A 16919-nucleotide genomic window follows, 5' to 3' on the forward strand; every position below is an offset into this window, starting at 1 on the left:
AGAGCAGTTCCAGGGTCCAAATTTCATGCAACGAAAGTAAAAGAGTATCAAGTCGAAGCTACATGATATAGATGTACTTAGAGTTCGTGGAAAGATTACATGTTAGGTATTTCCTCATCAATCGAAGCTCCAGCTGACACCTTACTCATTGCTCTTTAGGTTGTAGTGGCCTTATGGGGTATCACGCAGAAATTTTTTTAACTCACACACATGGCTTAGAACATGCTATCAGCCAACTTACAGAATTGAGGACATAAATTATATACATTAGCACATTGCTTTTTACAAAGATGAGACTAGTACAGAAGAAAGAAAACAAAAAGCTCCAAAAACTCAGGTTCAATTCCTTCTTGACCCCATTTAACATTTATTATTTTACTTAAACAGTATATTGAACCCACTAAAACATAATGTGCCGTTGTCGATAGGTCATGTTTATAATTTAATAGAATTTTAGTTTTGTGATTTTATTTTTCATGAATTAAACTGAAATAAGATAGTTGATTTTAATTTTCACACATTGATCAATTTTTGTTTTTTGAAATGAAACCGATGTTAATATGTTTCTTTATAATGTCTCATATTTTATAATATTTTGCATGTTTGATTTATGACCCGTAAAGATCACTAGTTTAATTAGTTACTCTAAGTAAACATTAAAATCCATAAACTTTATTATAATACAATATATAAATTTAAAAGAAACTTTTAAAGTTTTTATTGAATTAAAATTTGGAAATAATGTGATAGGAATATATTGATTATTTTGTTTTCAAATATTAAAATATCTGATATGTTTTGTGACCAGTGTAATATAACAAAGAAAGTCATAATGAAAATATAAGCACACCGTATAGATCTGGTAACAATGAATGAAGGTGAATCCATATTGTAATTTTAGTTACCTACGTACTATTAGCTTTAATCATATTGGTGTTAGTTATTAATAGCATGTTAATACTGTCAATTAACTATAGTATAAAACAATTGATATGGTTCAGTTACTTATATACGAGGTCATAGTTACATATGCTATCAAAACTGTCAACTATATATTGGAGAGAAGTGGATTCATTGTCAAAAAAGAAGAAGAAAAGTGAATCCGACAATTCTGGGATAAAATAATGTTTACGGAATATTTACATTAGCTTTAGACAGTTAAAATTAGATTAATATTTAGTAGGTTTAATGACAAAAAGTAATATTTTTTTTGACGCTGATTCATTATGATATTACAATTATGATATGAGAAAGATTACATAAGCCTTTCTCCGTAATCTGCATAATTGTTCAATAAACCGCTTTCTCCGGGACTTGAAACCTGGATTTATCTGCAAGAAACTGCATAGTCTGGGGTTCGAACTCCAGACCTGGTGTAGAAGCCTTTAAACCATAACCACTAGGCTACGGTGCTTCCACTTGACAAAAAGTAATATATCCAGTAGTAATAGGGGTAAAAAGTAGTAATGATCATGAATTAATAATATTGATTTTAAAATAAACGTAACATTTATGAAAGTTTTCCTAAATTTTGTGAAGATACTATACATATTTATTAATATCTTTCTTAATTTTATAAAGAAACATATGGCTAAATATAGATCTTAAAATAGAAATTAATAATTAAATTATAAATGTGGATAATAAATTACAGTACTAAAGATTGTATTTTCATAATAAATCTATTGTCACTAATTTTAAAGATGTGACCTAATTTACTAATTTAGATTTTTTTTTATTTTCATCTCTCATAAGAATTAGTTAAAATATCCCAATGAAGTTTTCCTTAATTTAAATGTAATAATCGAAGACCTAAATATATTTCTCTGGCCCTAAATATAATATTACAGCCGGCCCTGGTGAAGACGATTTTAAGATTTTTCTTCCGTTCCTCTATCTATCTATTATATTAGTCTGCGTCTGCGTTTGCTCTTGCTTGTGGCTTCATCGCACAAAACCTAACTCTCGTATTCTCTGGACGATAAGAGAACCTTGGAGATCATTGTCAAGATAGTTATGGACGACAAGATCAGTCAATTACCTGATGAATTGCTCTTGAAGGTACTATTGTGTCTTCCCACGAAAGTTGCTGTAAGCACAAGTATTTTATCTAAGCGATGGGAGTTTCTTTGGATGTGGTTGCCTAAACTTGAGTACAGCTACTCCTCAGAGTCTAAATCCTGGAGATTAAGTCCTTTCATTCATTTAAATCTGCCATTACATAAAGCTCCAATCATAGAAAGCTTACGTCTCAACTTTGACGTATTCGACAGAGGTATAGTCAACGGTATCAATAACTGGGTTTTAATTGCAGTGTCTAGATGCGTCCAAGAGTTACGTGTCACACTTGCATTTACGCATTATAAATTAGCTAACTTAGCTGAAGTACCGAGTTATTTGTTTACCTGTAAATCGCTGGTGATCTTGGAACTTACGGGCAAGGTTTACGTGCATGTTCCTCGTACGGTTTTTCTCCCCTCCCTGAAATTTTTGATCCTTCGACGTATGTGGTACTCAGATTAAAAAATCTCTTCACAAACTTCTTTCTCATTGCCCTGTTCTTGAGGATCTACTTGTGGAACGAAATGATGATGACAATAATAGAACATTTACATTGAGTGTAATTGTCCCGTCCTTGCAGAGACTAACCCTAAAGATATCTAGAGGAAATCATTTTGAAGGGCTTGTGATAAACACTCCTTCTTTGAAGTATTTCAAAATTATGGATTATATAGAGGAATATAAACTTGAAGATAGTAGTTACTCCTACTATTTTGAAGACACCCCTAAGTTGGAGGAGGCAGATATTGAATCGACATACCCTGATATCAACAAGTTTGTTAGATCAATCAGATCTGTAAGGAGGCTTTCACTATGCATTAGAGTCAATGCTGATGAGGAGGTAACATGTTTCCATCCATCTATCAATCTCAATATTTTAGAACACCAAACCAGGTTTTCTTGACGATGAAGCCTTTGTTATTGTGTGCAGGCTTTATATCATGAGGGTATTGTCTTTGGCCAGCTTCAGCATCTAAAGCTATGTTCATGTGGTCCAAACTGGTCAAATTTACTTGCCCGGTTACTCAAAGATTCTCCTTTGTTACGTGACCTTGAGGTCTATTTGAATGACGTAAGTTAATTTCTTCGATAGAGACCTATCCTTTTTGGTGTAATAGTTTACTGTAATATTTAATTAAGGCAGAACTCTTTTTTTTTTTTCAATCTTAGGATCATACATATTCTAGAGTGGATGCACCGGTTCCCTGGCAGAATCAACTGGATTGTGTTCCTACATGTTTATTGGCAAGTCTTGAGACTTTCAAGTGGACATTGGTGTATGGATCACAAGAAGAGATAGATCTGGTGAAATATATCTTGAGAAATGCTCGCTGCTTAAAGGCTGCCACAATCTTGTTTCGGCCGTCGTTTTGTCAACAAGAAGAGGAGAAACTTGAGATGGCGAAACAAGATTTGATATGCATTTATGTAGACATATATCTATATGCCTATTGTCAGATTTTTTTTTCCAACTTGGATAAATAGTACTTTCTTTTTTTTTTGAACGGCAAGACGAATAGTATATGATTGCATTTCGAAGAAACATTAAAGTTCTCGTTCCAGCTTATTCAAGAGCAGTTAGTCCTCGGTTTCCTTTTCTTATGATTTGATATTTTTAAAGCAGGGATTTGTTGGTTATAATTGATTTAAGCGAAGTGTGTCTGTGACTTTCTGAGTAAGTTTGGATAATTGGTGAACAGATATAACTCTTCACTAGTAGTAACAGAACACTTCAATGAAGAGATGCAATTCTTCACTTATAAGTTTCATTTTCTATTTATTCGCAACAGTTTAGAGCCTTAGGTTTTGCCGAGTCTAGTATGAACCTGAAGACCGTTGTGCATTTTGTGCTGTTTGGGTTTCAATAAGAGCCTCTGCTCTTGTGCCTTGTGATAACTTATGTTCTCCCTTGCCCCTTGCCATATCTAAACCACGCTTGAACTAGATTCTGATCCTCTTGTTTCCTGAAAGCTCCTCCGGGACTAATATTTTGGTCTTCAGGGTTTATCTGCAACTCTTGCAATGCCAGCTGAAATTTGGGAACTATGTGACGACACATAAGCTGCTCCCAGATTGAAGCATCAAAAAGAGTCTTCCAAGGGAAAAGAATAGTGTGGACAGACGCATCACAAAGATGCCAAGCACCAAGACTCTGTTTTTCTCTCTATTTACTCTGTTTTGTGTTCTTGTTCAACAAAAGAAAAAACGTTTTTGGACTTTTGAAAGCTTAGAGTGAAGTGGGAGAGAAACTGATTTTTTCACTTGCTTGCATTACACAACACTGGCCATTACGTATTTATACAGAGAACATAACACTCTCGATCTTTCTCCATATAGCCTTACACAGTGCTTACATTAAAAGTAGTCACACGGCAAGTGAAAGGAGGTAAAGATGAAATATTTCAAAGGGAAGAAGTGAAGCTATAAGAAGAATAAGACAGAGTCCCAAGTTCCCAGCTTGTGTGGATTTGCTCTGCCTTGGCGTCATCACCACCAGCTGCACCCATTGCAACGTGTAATGGGTAGAAATGCTCTGGCCATGGATGTGCCATTTTCGCATTTGGAGCTTTCTCTTCCCACTCATTCACATCTCCATACCTGCAAAATCATAAACCATCAATGATTCTTATAACATTTAACCGGAAAAAAAAAAGATTTGGAACTAATAAAAAAAACTTATACCTTCCTTGTAGGAGAGAGTCTCTGAGCCAATGATCGAACTCTAAAGCCCAAGGAACCGCTGATCCATCAGTGATACTAAAGTCAAGCTTCTTCAAATTATGAGTGGCACTTCCAGATCCAATGATAAGAACGCCTTCTTCTTTCAGTGGAGCCAATGCTTTGCCCATGTTGTAATGGTAAGTCCCGGTTTGAGATGATTGAACAGAGAGTTGACAAACCGGTATATCTGCCTCGGGATACATCAACATGAGAGGAACCCAAGCTCCATGATCAAGTCCTCTCTCTGTATCTTCATCAACACGCTTCATTCCTCCTCCTCCCATTAGCAACTCTCTAACCCTTTTCGCCAGCTCAACAGCTCCTGGTGCTTCATACTTAAGCTGCAAGAATCAAGTTGGTAAAACATAAAGCTATTGATGCATTTCTTGAAGGATAAACCCTAAGATTGAGGATCAAGACTACAAAAGTTAGGGTTTATTTTTTTGTAAGAAGGAGAAAGAGAGAGACCTTGTACATGGGATCAGGGAAGTTATTGAAATCGTGGATGGTGGAGATGCGGGGAACAGTGTTGACTGATGGAAACTCGGTGTCCCAGTGAGCAGAGATGACTAAAATAGATTTGGGTTTGTGTTGAAAGACTTTGTCCGACCATGATTGGAAGAACTGTCTTGCTTCTAACTTATCATCAATGCTCAATGTGGGAGAGCCATGCGATAAGAAGAATGTTTGATTCACTCTCTCCATTGAATCTCTCTGTTCTTCTTCTGCTCCACCTCGATTTCTTCCCTTTGTACCCTCCCAATTATTTTTGACCTGTCGTGTCAAAAGGACCCACCCACCTAATCCACTACCTAATAACTCATCATTTCCACAAAACTCATTTTTATCGAGGTCTTGTTTGTTTATTTAAATCGCCCATTTGTCTTCTTTCCAGAGGAAATTGTCAAGTGTGTTTTGATTGGATGTAGCTTACTTGATTAATTTGATATGAAGAGAATTCAAAATATCTTTTTTAGTCACATACAACACACAGAGGAGGCTTAGCTTGTGTGTGTTTAGATAAAATGTTGAAAGATGCTTCTATATTAATGACATAAAGCTCTCACATTAGAGACACAACATTTCACAGCCATATTGTTCATTCATAGAAGGGAATCCCATATTACACAGGAATCAATATAAAAGATTTTTCTTATTCTTATCAATTGCAACTCAGCTCGAATGGAAGATCTGTGAGTTTATGTCTGGAACAGCTTCTACCAAATTGCTTCGAGAGTCAAAACTTAATCTCCTAAATAATCTAGACATGTTACTATAGCTGTCTTGATGAACTACCAGGCAACTGGGCAGATCTCAAATGCTCGTCCTGGGAGAAAAAGTGGTTAAAACACAAACAGATAAATCACAGTCAATGTAAAGCAACTTGAGATTTTTCCCAGCGAGCTGAGACCTGTAAACTGTCAGTGAAACTGGGAGGAGGCCTGAAATCGATTTGACCCTGCACAGGAAATACAATAAGATCACACTCATCCAGGATCGTCTTGTTCAAAAAACAAAAACAAGGCCCTTTTTAATAATAGGAAATAATTTATATGTTTTTTGAAAAAATATTGTACATAATGTAATAAAAATCTATTTCTTTTGTCTAAACAACGCCATATTTTTCTAGCTTTTTTATATTATAAATAAAAACGAAAGTAATTAAATATTTTAAAATGTTTGCTTTGATTAAAAATATCATATATATTTATATTCTAAAAAAAAGATATGAAAATATTTTATTCAGATGTAATTCAGAAAAAAATATAGGAATATCTATTTGATTTTTTCAGAATAGTTAAAATAATTCAAATATGTATTCAAAAATTCAATAAAGTAATTTTCTAAGGGATTGTACAACTTAAAAAAATCACACATGAAGTAATTTGTGACTTCTATTTTAATAGAGTTGATAGATAAAGTATTTTATTAAAAATAAAATATAAATTTGTATTTTAATAAATACAACATTATTAAATATTTAAAAAGTTTTTTTTAAGTCAGAAATGAAATATACATTTATATTACAAATAAAACGAAAGTAATTAAATATTTAAAAATATTTGCTTTAATGAAAATATCATATATCTTTATATTGTAAGATAAAAAGATTTTATTCAGATGTAATTCAGAGAAATATAGAAATATCTATTTTTTTAGAATAGTTAAATATTCAAATATGTATTCAAAAATTCAATTAAGTAATTTTTTTCAGGGATGGTCCAACATAAAAAATCATATATGAAATAAGTCGTGACTTCTATTCTGATAGAATAGATCGATTTTTCCTTCTCAAAGTTTACTTAAATGAATCTTCTTCTTTTTTTTGTTCTAAACTTAAATGGATCTCTGTGTGAAAAGTAAAACATTTTATCTATTAAATTTAATTTGATTCGTTATTCGTTAAGATTATATTCAATCTGAAAATTCCGAATATCCGTAAGTCTTAAGTCTTCGAAGCAAAACAAATATTAAAAATCAATATCCACGTTATAAATGAAGCAAATCATAAATACTAAAAAATTTAGAGACGGATATCCGATTCGCTCCGACTTTTATACATATAGATTTATATCTCTAGTTAAATAGAGTTTTAAATGTATAATATTACATTATTATTATTTATCATATAATTTTATTTATAAAATTACGTATAAAGATTGTATTAAGAAAAGAATATAAAATCTTTATAAAAGCTAATATTTTTCTAAAAGATTTGTTTTATAAGAGATATTAGAAATTTTAGAAATTTATAAAATAAATAGTTTCATTGATCTTTACTTTATCTTTTATTTGTGTAAACAATTTTGTCTTTAAAAAGTGTATAAATTTTCTAAATTTACTTATATTGAACAAAATAGAATAGATATCCCTTCATAAAGATTCTGAAATAATATCCATAAATTTTTGTATATTCATAAAATTTAATATTTATTTATTTTCTCGAAGCAAAACATTTCGAAAAGTTAGATATCCGTAGAGTACGGAATAAGGATATCTTGGAGTACGTAACAAATTCCAAATACTGAACAATAGGTAATATTCAGTCCGTGTCCGCTACTTTACGTATGAGTGTATGTTTTACCATCATATTTTGCTTGTTTATTTTCTCGAGCTCGAGATTCCGTCATAAATATAATTAGTTTGCTTAATTGGAATTGAATTACTGATTCTTTTTAATATTAAAATTGACATCGTTCTGATGAATTTCATTCCTTTTGACAAAAGCTATCAATTTCCCTTTATTTCCTCTTTCCAGTTCTATCTATAAGTCTTTGTGTATTCCGACCACATGACTAAAACTTATTTCATCAGTAATGAGGAGCGTTGATGAACCTCTAATCAACTGTTTTGATTTTGGGTTAAAAGGTTGCTTTTGATCTTGAATTTGCAATTTAATAATAGGATTGTATCAAAATAATGCATCCTGAAGTTACAAGTTTCACTATTTCACCAAGACAAAACACAATGGTGTTTTTTTGCTTCTCTTATTTCATTTTGATCTCCTCTTAAGTTTACACCACATCCCATTTTTGGCATGGATCGTAGCGCCGCTCACGAGCTCAACAGATTCCGGCGGTCCACGCAGCTCCACGTCGAATTTCTGCAACAACATAGCTAGTGCAACGGTGGACTCCATTAGTGCAAACTGGTCTCCAATGCATTTCCTTGGCCCTCCACCAAATGGTAAGAATGCAAAGTCTGCTATGATCTGTTCTCACTCACCAACCCCACAAAGGAGACAATAGTCTTGGTTACAAAACAAAAGAGAGCTAAGACTGGATTTTGCAAGTTTTGGATTGTTCTTCACCTCGTTGGGGTAGAGTGCACCAGGGCTTCTAGATGGATCAAACCCAGCCCAGCCTTCAATACCGTTGCTCTCCTTTGTTCTTAAGAACCTCTCAGGCTCAAACTCTTGTGGGTTATCCCAAAAGTATGGAGATCTATGGAGATTGTACACCTGAATGTTAAAAAAAAGACAGTAAAAATATAAACAAAAGCAGGTTCCATTGAAAGAATCATAAACGAATATAGAAAGATACCACTTACGGAAATGAAGATATCAGTCCCTTTTGGAACTTTATGACCTTCCTTTTCACCTTTGTATCCTCCTGCATACGCAAGCAGTAGAGAGACATCGAGGTATGTAATCATTGTCTGCTAATGAACACAACTTGATACATACCAGGCAAGGTTTCTGGTTTAAGAGTGCGTCTGATGAGCAGAGGCGGCTGAGGATATAGACGAAGGGATTCAACAACGGTGAGTCGTATGTACCTGCATAAACATTCAGCAAAGCAGTCAATGATCGAAATACAGACCAAAAGAAAAGATCTAAGATGCTAAGTTACGTACTCAAGCTTCTTCAATGATTCATAGGTAGGTGCATTTTCACCAAGCACAGCATCAATCTCAGATTGAGCTTTCCTAATTTTGGCAGGACTCTGCGAGTTTAGAAGCAGAATGCTAAAGAACTGTACAGTGAGCTTGCTTTTTAATAAACAGTCATGAAAAAAAAATGGGAATAAGAAACTTAAGTGCATACTTGTGCAAGAAGGTAAACAGCCCAAGTAAGAACAGCTGCGGTTGTCTCGTGACCAGCAATTAGCATAGTCATTAAGTCATCTCTCAGCTGTTGAACCCAAAAATTCATAAGCAGAAGATGATGAAAAGATTGCTGTACAGTAAGTTATTACTCCCTCCGTTTCAAATTATATGTCGTTCTAGAGCAAAATTTTTGTTTCAAAATAAGTGTCGTTTTCGGTTTTCAATACAAAATTTATTGAAAATATTCTCTATTCTATTTTTATATTGGTTGATGTGTATTGGTAATATTATTTTTATTTTGGAAATATGTAAAATTAAATATTTTCTTAATCTGTGTGCAAAGACTTAGAACGACAAATAATATGAAACGGAGAGAGTATAATCTTGCCTGCCGGTCATCAATATCAACACCCCGCATGTCCACCAAGAACCGTAAAAGACTTGCATCCTGTGGGAGATCCAATGAAAACAAAAATCAAAAGACTTTTCAAAGAAAGAAGAGATTCTTTAGTACAGTTGCACAACCTTGAGATTAGAGTAGTCACGTTGCTGAAGCTTCTCTACATCTGTTTCCTGAGATAAAAAAAAAGAGATAACAAAATAAGAAACTAACAGCAGAATAAAGAGCAAAAAAATACTCACTCCATTCCATTTTAAGTGCCTTATACAATTAGTTTTTTTATTTTAAATGCAAATGTTTGATAATTTCCCCATTTTGTCCATATTCTTTTATCTCATTAATTAACAAAATCAAATAAAACAATGCATTAATTAGGGATGTAATAAAGAAATTAATAATTTTCTTGAAGAAATCTTATAATATGAAAAGGAGGGAGGGGGGTGAAACACCTGTCTTGTCTCTTTTGCATTTTGAATGAGTCCATCAAGGCACTCGTTTATAATCTTGAGATCGCTTTGGAACTTTCTTTGCCTCGGAACTATCCATCTGGCTGGAGGAAAGTTCCAATACGGAAAGTAGAAAGTAGACCGATGCTCTGCCTCGAAAAGAGTCCCATAAACCGCCTGCAATGCAATGTAGTATAACAGACACAATCAAGAAGGAACCAACAGCTTGCTTAATAGACAAATTCAAGAAATCAAAAATAAAAAAATAAAAAAACCTTAATGACAGGGGACTCTTTTGTGACAGAGCCAAAGTCGTAGTTGAAGACGCTAAGCCCTATAATATCAAGAGCCAAACTCGAGAACTCTGCTTCAAGATCCAACTCAATCGTGTCCCCTCCGCTGTCCCTTAAGAGTTTCTCAGATTTCGATATCATTTTCTCAGAACAGTCGCTGAATACTTTGACCATGGCCTCCAGATACAATGCATGGAACGCAGGAGTTATAGCTGCAAACACAGAGGTCATCAATGGCCATAAACATATAGAGATTATTAACAAAAAAAAAAAAAAACAGATTTACTTACCTCTTCTTCTTAACTTCCAGGTATCGAGGTCAGCAGGTATCAACCCTTTTCCCATGATGGGCTCTAAAATCTCAGCAAGAACTCCCTAAACCAAAACACAAAGGAAAGTTACTTGATGATGGTACACAAAAAGAAAACAAAACGAACTGGCTGACTCCATTTACCTTGTCATAAGAAAAGGCGTTCTCTCTGAGGACATGCCTTGCAACAATCGGATCTGAGATGACAACAAAGGCTTTTGGACCAAACGCAAGTTTATACACTCCTCCATGCTTCAGAATCAAGAACATCAAAAAGAATCAAAACAAAGTAGATAAACTTCAAGTATGTAAACTCATACTAAGATGATACCTCAATGAACCAGTCGTAGAGAGATAAGAAGAGAGGCTTTCCAAACAAATCAGAGACAGCTCCTTCAGCAGTGGGCATTGACCCCAAACTTCCACCGCTTAACAGGTTTGTAAATAGGTTGCTCGCATTGTCCAGAATATTATTATTAGTCTTTGGCTCCTTGGTATTAGTCGATTGGCACCTAAAAAAACCAAACTCCATTATTACTAACAACACAAGTCTCTTACTTTGTGTCATCTCCGGTTCTGTTTTTCACATATCCACCATAAAGCTATCGACTTTAGCTATATCCAGGGACATCTACAGTTAACCATATCAATCGATAACTAAACCCACCTGATGGAAAGAGAAGGTCTCCGTGAATTGCCGTAGCAACCGAAGAGGCAGGGATCGCTCCTGCCCAGATGAAGACCACCACCATGGAAGGAGCTTGAAGGGGCAGCTGAAAGGAAAGACATGGCTGCCATCTTCTTACGAACCGGAAAGTTGTAAACTTTTGAGGAAGACAGAACATACTTTCTGTTCTTTATAGGGTAAATTCTTATCTACCACTGAACATAGGCCACCACAACAAAGCAGCAAGCATGTCTGACGACACGGATTGCATTTACCAAAGACTATGCGTGACTAGACTGTCACGTGTTCATTTTTACGGTAATTGATTATTGTTAATTTTCACCACAAGTTTTTCAGACCCACTTGTGGCCCATTACATAACCCAACAAGAAAATTTGAACACAAACCTGTATAAATGCAATGCCGTTTGTTATTCTTTTTACCTTCTTAAAAGTGATTTTTAAATCATATGACTTGTTTGACAAAAAAAAGAAAATCATATGACAAAATTGATTCAAGAATTTCCACAGGTAATGGCATTATTAAGGCTTTGTTTATTCTGTCAAGTGAATATAGCAAAACTCTCTCTACTTGTTTCTATGTGACACAAATGCAGCAGAAAGTTAAAGCAAAGCAGCCAGTGATATATTACTGTGTATATGATCAAACACTCCAATGGTTTACATGTTGAAGACCATACCTAACAGATAAAACGAATAAAAACAAAACAAATAAAATCAACCCATATTATCCAAATATTGTTGACTTGTGAAACATATGAGCAAAAGAACCAACAACAACAACATAGAACTAACATTGAAGTGGTATGCATATTAACTTTCAGCATTTGCAAAAGTTGAGAAGCTTGACATCAGCGACTGGGTCTCTCTTATTTTTCGATTCCTTGAAGTGTTTTGAAGCTACCTTTAGCAAACCGTCCCATCCCTAAACAATAAACACAATTAATATAGATTTATTTTTATATAAAAATAGAGCTAAGAATATCATCTAAGGTATATGTATGTAATGTACTTTGGTCGGAATAGCAAAGCAGCCAAGTTTAGGAGAATCTGACTCGTCTAGTTTCACTATCTTCTTCTTCTTCTTCTTCTTTTTCATTGCGATCTTCATCTTCTTCTTGCTTTCTAGAAACTCTCCTAGCTCAAGGTTCCGACAAACGAAAGTGTCCGAGTCAAGATCGGAAGGGCTTGCGTAGTTTAGAGGCAAGAGAGGAGACCAGAGAGAGCTCTGTGCGTAGTCGAATCCAAAAGCAGAGTTGTCTGGAAATTTGAGGAGTAGCTCTCGGCGCATTACTGGTTGTAAGTATTCGACTGTTTTTGTTGTAATAAGAGGAAAGTTCTCCTTTTCTTCTTCTTCTACTTGTTCTTGACATCTTCTCGCCATTTTTGCTTAGCTTCTTAGTTTTTTTTTGTCTAATCTTTTTTTTTTGCTTTTCTTTGAATCATTGGGTCCCCTTTTATATTTTGGGTGAAGATCGAGAAGAAAGACGACCGTTGGGGTCATGTTTTTGGAGACGTGTCTTATAATAAATGGATAACCAAATAATTCATGTCCGAAAAGTTACCGTTGGAAGACTGATATTGCGATCGGCGCAGGAATATATTGTACAGTGCGCACGGCCGAATCCAGCATCTTCAATACTTTTTTCTTTTATTCATATTATGCCGTTACAATATATATTTTTTTTTTTGAGAAAAGCCGTTACAATATTCAATTCAATCTAAATTCATAAATTCACCAACAGCGGTTTTGATTATATCCCTTATATATTAGAGAATGTTTTTTAAAAAATTATAACATGTGATTTGTATTAATTAAAAAAGTGTTATGCTTAATTGTCATGTAATTGGAATGATAATTTTGCTTATGTGGCGATTTGAGAATCAATTGAGAATTTTTTAGTTCAAAATTAAATTGCTAAAGAATATTATATTATACTAGTGGTATTCCGGCGCTACGCGCCGGGTTTATATATTTTATTCTTACATGAATTTGCAATTCTTTTATGGTCCTAGTAAAGAAAATATGTTTAAAAATACGAAAACTAAAATATGTTGAAAGAAAATGATATTTCCCTTGATTTATTTGATTTTGGTTAACGATCGTTGTGTTTTATTTTTTTGAAGTTTTTCTTAGTTGAAGTGGATTGGCAAAAATGAGTGTGACTAATTGATTCAATAAAAGTAAATTAAAAGCTGATAGTCATATGAGAGTTATTTTGTTGGAATGTAAACATAAAGTAAAGTTTATGTTTAATTTAAAGAACATACTTATATTGTTAAATATCATGTGGACAGTATGTAGAATGTGCCAACATCAATTCCACAAGAAAATAAACAAAATACAAAGTAAACCATTCCATAACAATTTTATCAAATAAATAAATAGAATGAATATATTCCATTTTTTTCTACTGCATTTCAATCATCTTATTACATTCCTCTATATTCCATTTATTTCTTTTTTGATTTACCATAAGCTCTGGAATTCTCTTTCAAGTAAAAGTCTGAATTATGTGTAATTATGTATTTTATCATCACAAGCAAATAAAAATACAAAATTATCTGTTCAGGGAAAACAATCCCAAACCTTCTGACCATATGGGTGTTCCTTGATATCAAATACAAAAATCACATCTGGCCTGTATAAGATCTTCTTGAATCATATGGTCATTGTAAAAAAATGTCTTTTGTTTATGAGCAGAAAATATAATCTTCATATCTCTAATTGCGAAAGTGATTTCTACTTGCCCTCAGACACTCCGTAAGCTGGCTGCTGAAACAACTGTTTGCACAATGCAGTCTGCTCTTTTACAGACCCCATCTTCAAGGGAATAGATCATCATATTAAAAACACGATTCTAGCAAGGAAGGGGAGGAAGAAGTTCCATTCTCTAATGCCCACTTGGCTGAGATTCTCGTAGTTATGTGTTAGTGCTGTTTGGGTTTTTAAAAACTCTCCTAGAAAATCTTCTGATGTTTTTATCTTTTTTTTTTTCTGGTATTATATGATTTATTAACTTTAACCTTTTGTACATGTACAAAACAATGCTTCATTTTTAGGATAATTCACTTATAAAAAAAAGTGATTTACATTTTTCGAGAAAGCTGGTAACCAGAATGATTTTTCGAGAAAGCTGCTAAACTCATGAATGCTGATTATCCATCTTCATCAACGTCAGCTTCTGCAAGAAGTGATTCTATAGAGCGTTAAACTCGTTTATTGCAAAGGTGGAAACTTGATTAAACAATAATAAAAAGCAAGGTGAATATAAGAAATATGAGATTGATCAATTTTGGTTCCCTCAGATGTTATAAACCTATCTCTGGCCATGTCAAAATTCCCGAAAGCTGTTCCTGACCTCTGCTCCCACTGATCAGAGTCATGCTGATCCAGTTGACTAATGTATAAAGTAAAGGCCACAAATTCAGCGTAGTTCACTAACCCATCGGTGTTGCTATCTATCTGCAAAGACAGATGTTTTTTATTAACGTGGGAGCGTCAAGTGAGCAGACTTACTGCTTGAATAATCGCAGCTAATCTTGCATCTTTGAGCTTCCAAGGAAGATCTTTCGTAAGAGCCTGTGAAAAATGGTTAGTGAGTTTATGCACTACTGCCTTGAATTGCTTGTATTGCAAGTTTTGTTATCTTCTTACCTGTCTCGTCTCCACAAGACTAATGGAATCCTTCTTGTCAATGGTATCAAACTGGTCTATGAGATCATCCAGCTCATCATCATCAATAGTCGTCTGCCGAACCTTTCAAAAACACACTTCGGTTGAGTTAAAACTCATATGAATATGAAACACATCTATGTCTTTGTTTCTTTTTGATTACCTTCGGAGCAATCTGCTTAAGCCGGCTAACTTTAGAAACTGACGGGTTGACAAGAACAGATATGCCTATTAAAATTTCTCACCCATGCGTGTGCTGCTAAACGCCCAAGAAACCAAATCCAAAAGAACTGTAAACCTATAAACATAAACATTGGCTGTTAAGAATATACATAGTGTTTCACCTACTGTTAACCGTGCTCATGGCTCCTATACAAACAACTTCTTCACAAAATCGTTGGCTCCCTTGTATATCGTTGGCCATGTGTTTGTTTCGAAGTCAGTTTTTGTTCTCATTACCTAGCTTTTTTTCCTACAACTCATTCAATATCACGTCTTGTCTTACCCCAAAAGGGTCTTCTTCCACAGAGCAGAATGTAAGTGATGACACCCATACTCCAGACATCTTCCACAGGCCTTCTGTGAGTCGTTGTCTGAATCTCAGCTGTCGAATCGCACCAATGGACCCTTGAATAAGTGTTGACTGTTGGAAAGGGGTAAAACATATATTAGTAAATCAGAGTGAATCTAAGCGTCGACAGGGTAAATCGAAAACAAAGGTTCTTACTTTCTCATCAATGAGCAACATGTCAACACTCATTAGTTCCATGCCTTTGTTGACGTTTCTGGCCTTCCAAACCTCAGCAGATGAACCTCCGGAGCAGCGCCCGGTTGTCAAATCGGTAAAGAGAGTGTATGAAGATGCCATCGACTGCTTAAACAAACTATTTTCTGGATCTCGGCTGAGTTGTGGTGGGATATTTATAACCGAACTTTCAGCCGTTTAGTGGGCGATGCGAAGAGGTAGACTGAATGGGATTGGATATAATTGGGGGAATGTGAAAAACTGAGCTCTGGAATTATCATTTTCAGGACGATGAGAAAACTTGAATTGAGTAAACGTCGTCGTGTTTAGTAGCGACAGGTGTCCCAAAACGCCCCAAGCTTCCTGATGACGTGGAGGGCTGAGGTGCCAGAGAAGTCTACTTTATATATATAGATAGATAGATCATTCATATATCAAATTGAAATTTACTATCTATTATTTCTTTAAATAAACCTACGGGATTACCTAATGTGATTAATAATATATATATATATATATATATATGGTAATTAATGATTTTAAATAATAAAGATTTGCTAAAAATCTGTATACTTTCTATCGTTTTTGTTTAATTCTTTATTATTAAAATAAATTACATAATTACGTTAATCTTATAATAAAATTAAGATTTTTGTATATGTTGTATTTTGAATTTTTCAAAACAAATATAAATTACTAAACTGTTAGAAATATCACATAAACTTTTGTGATCAAAGTTTAAATTATTTTATGTAATAAGATACAATGATTATAAATCATATGAATAAATATTTTTTTTTTCTTTAAACGGTAATTCTATTATTCAAACTTGAGGTGGTCTAGAAAACCAGACCGAAATTGAACAATCGATAAAGTACAAGTCCATGTTACATGACTTTGCTATCTTAGCTAATGAATCAGAAGATACATTTCGAGATCGAGCGATAAAACTAGTGAAAACTCTGTTGAATCTGTCCTTCAGCATCTTCCGCTCCTTTAATTTATGTTGAGAAGTTTGGCCATTCGCCAGGT

The 16919-nt window shown here is 34.1% G+C and overlaps 5 protein-coding genes across 8 annotated transcripts in view; 1 reads left to right on the forward strand and 4 right to left on the reverse strand.

Annotated features, from left to right (window-relative positions):
• The window catches only part of LOC108822226 (uncharacterized), a 44525-nt gene that overhangs the window by 24344 nt on the left and 3262 nt on the right, over positions 1-16919 (reverse strand). The gene's annotated exons all lie outside the window — the stretch shown is intronic.
• LOC108820081 (putative F-box/LRR-repeat protein At4g15060) lies at positions 1914-3614 on the forward strand. Its single transcript, XM_018593062.2, is given in 4 exon segments — positions 1914-2520; positions 2522-2902; positions 2993-3133; positions 3232-3614. Coding segments are annotated over 4 exon segments (1341 nt in total). The 5' UTR covers positions 1914-2016; the 3' UTR covers positions 3547-3614.
• Positions 4300-5542, reverse strand: LOC108822224 (extradiol ring-cleavage dioxygenase). Its single transcript, XM_018595256.2, has 3 exons — positions 5251-5542; positions 4744-5123; positions 4300-4659 (listed from the first exon to the last, which is right to left on the reverse strand). The coding sequence occupies exons 1-3, from the start codon at positions 5485-5487 to the stop codon at positions 4464-4466; spliced, it is 813 nt and encodes a 270-aa protein (XP_018450758.2). The 5' UTR covers positions 5488-5542; the 3' UTR covers positions 4300-4463.
• Positions 8157-11681, reverse strand: LOC130498925 (cytochrome P450 97B3, chloroplastic-like). Of its 2 annotated transcripts, none has more exons than XM_056992775.1 (14): positions 11447-11681; positions 11111-11291; positions 10924-11031; positions 10760-10844; positions 10452-10681; positions 10180-10353; positions 9856-9903; positions 9719-9778; positions 9329-9415; positions 9139-9257; positions 8969-9060; positions 8833-8894; positions 8594-8743; positions 8157-8494 (listed from the first exon to the last, which is right to left on the reverse strand). In XM_056992775.1, the coding sequence occupies exons 1-14, from the start codon at positions 11575-11577 to the stop codon at positions 8276-8278; spliced, it is 1746 nt and encodes a 581-aa protein (XP_056848755.1). In that variant the 5' UTR covers positions 11578-11681; the 3' UTR covers positions 8157-8275. The 2 variants fall into 2 exon arrangements, with proteins under 2 accessions (XP_056848755.1, XP_056848756.1); XM_056992776.1 differs by having other exon boundaries at positions 8275-8494; positions 9139-9227.
• LOC130498926 (uncharacterized) lies at positions 12070-12897 on the reverse strand. The gene is made up of 2 exons (XM_056992777.1): positions 12479-12897; positions 12070-12391 (listed from the first exon to the last, which is right to left on the reverse strand). The coding sequence occupies exons 1-2, from the start codon at positions 12848-12850 to the stop codon at positions 12287-12289; spliced, it is 477 nt and encodes a 158-aa protein (XP_056848757.1). The 5' UTR covers positions 12851-12897; the 3' UTR covers positions 12070-12286.

This window comes from Raphanus sativus, chromosome 8 (genome assembly GCF_000801105.2).
Source record: "Raphanus sativus cultivar WK10039 chromosome 8, ASM80110v3, whole genome shotgun sequence".
In the NCBI taxonomy this organism is placed as follows: Eukaryota; Viridiplantae; Streptophyta; class Magnoliopsida; order Brassicales; family Brassicaceae; genus Raphanus; species Raphanus sativus.

Coding starts and splice junctions, on each gene's coding strand:
- LOC130498925 (XM_056992775.1), bottom strand. CDS start 11,577: ATGGCAGCCATGTCTTTCCTTTCAGCTGCCCCTTCAAGCTCCTTCCAT. Junction 11,292..11,446: donor AGACCTTCTCTTTCCATCAG/GTGGGTTTAGTT, acceptor TGGTTTTTTTAG/GTGCCAATCGACTAATACCA. Junction 8,495..8,593: donor GTGCACTCTACCCCAACGAG/GTGAAGAACAAT, acceptor GAGTGAGAACAG/ATCATAGCAGACTTTGCATT.
- LOC130498926 (XM_056992777.1), bottom strand. CDS start 12,850: ATGGCGAGAAGATGTCAAGAACAAGTAGAAGAAGAAGAAAAGGAGAAC. Junction 12,392..12,478: donor GCTTTGCTATTCCGACCAAA/GTACATTACATA, acceptor TTTATTGTTTAG/GGATGGGACGGTTTGCTAAA.
- LOC108822224 (XM_018595256.2), bottom strand. CDS start 5,487: ATGGAGAGAGTGAATCAAACATTCTTCTTATCGCATGGCTCTCCCACA. Junction 5,124..5,250: donor TCCCTGATCCCATGTACAAG/GTCTCTCTCTTT, acceptor TGATTCTTGCAG/CTTAAGTATGAAGCACCAGG. Junction 4,660..4,743: donor GACTCTCTCCTACAAGGAAG/GTATAAGTTTTT, acceptor ATGATTTTGCAG/GTATGGAGATGTGAATGAGT.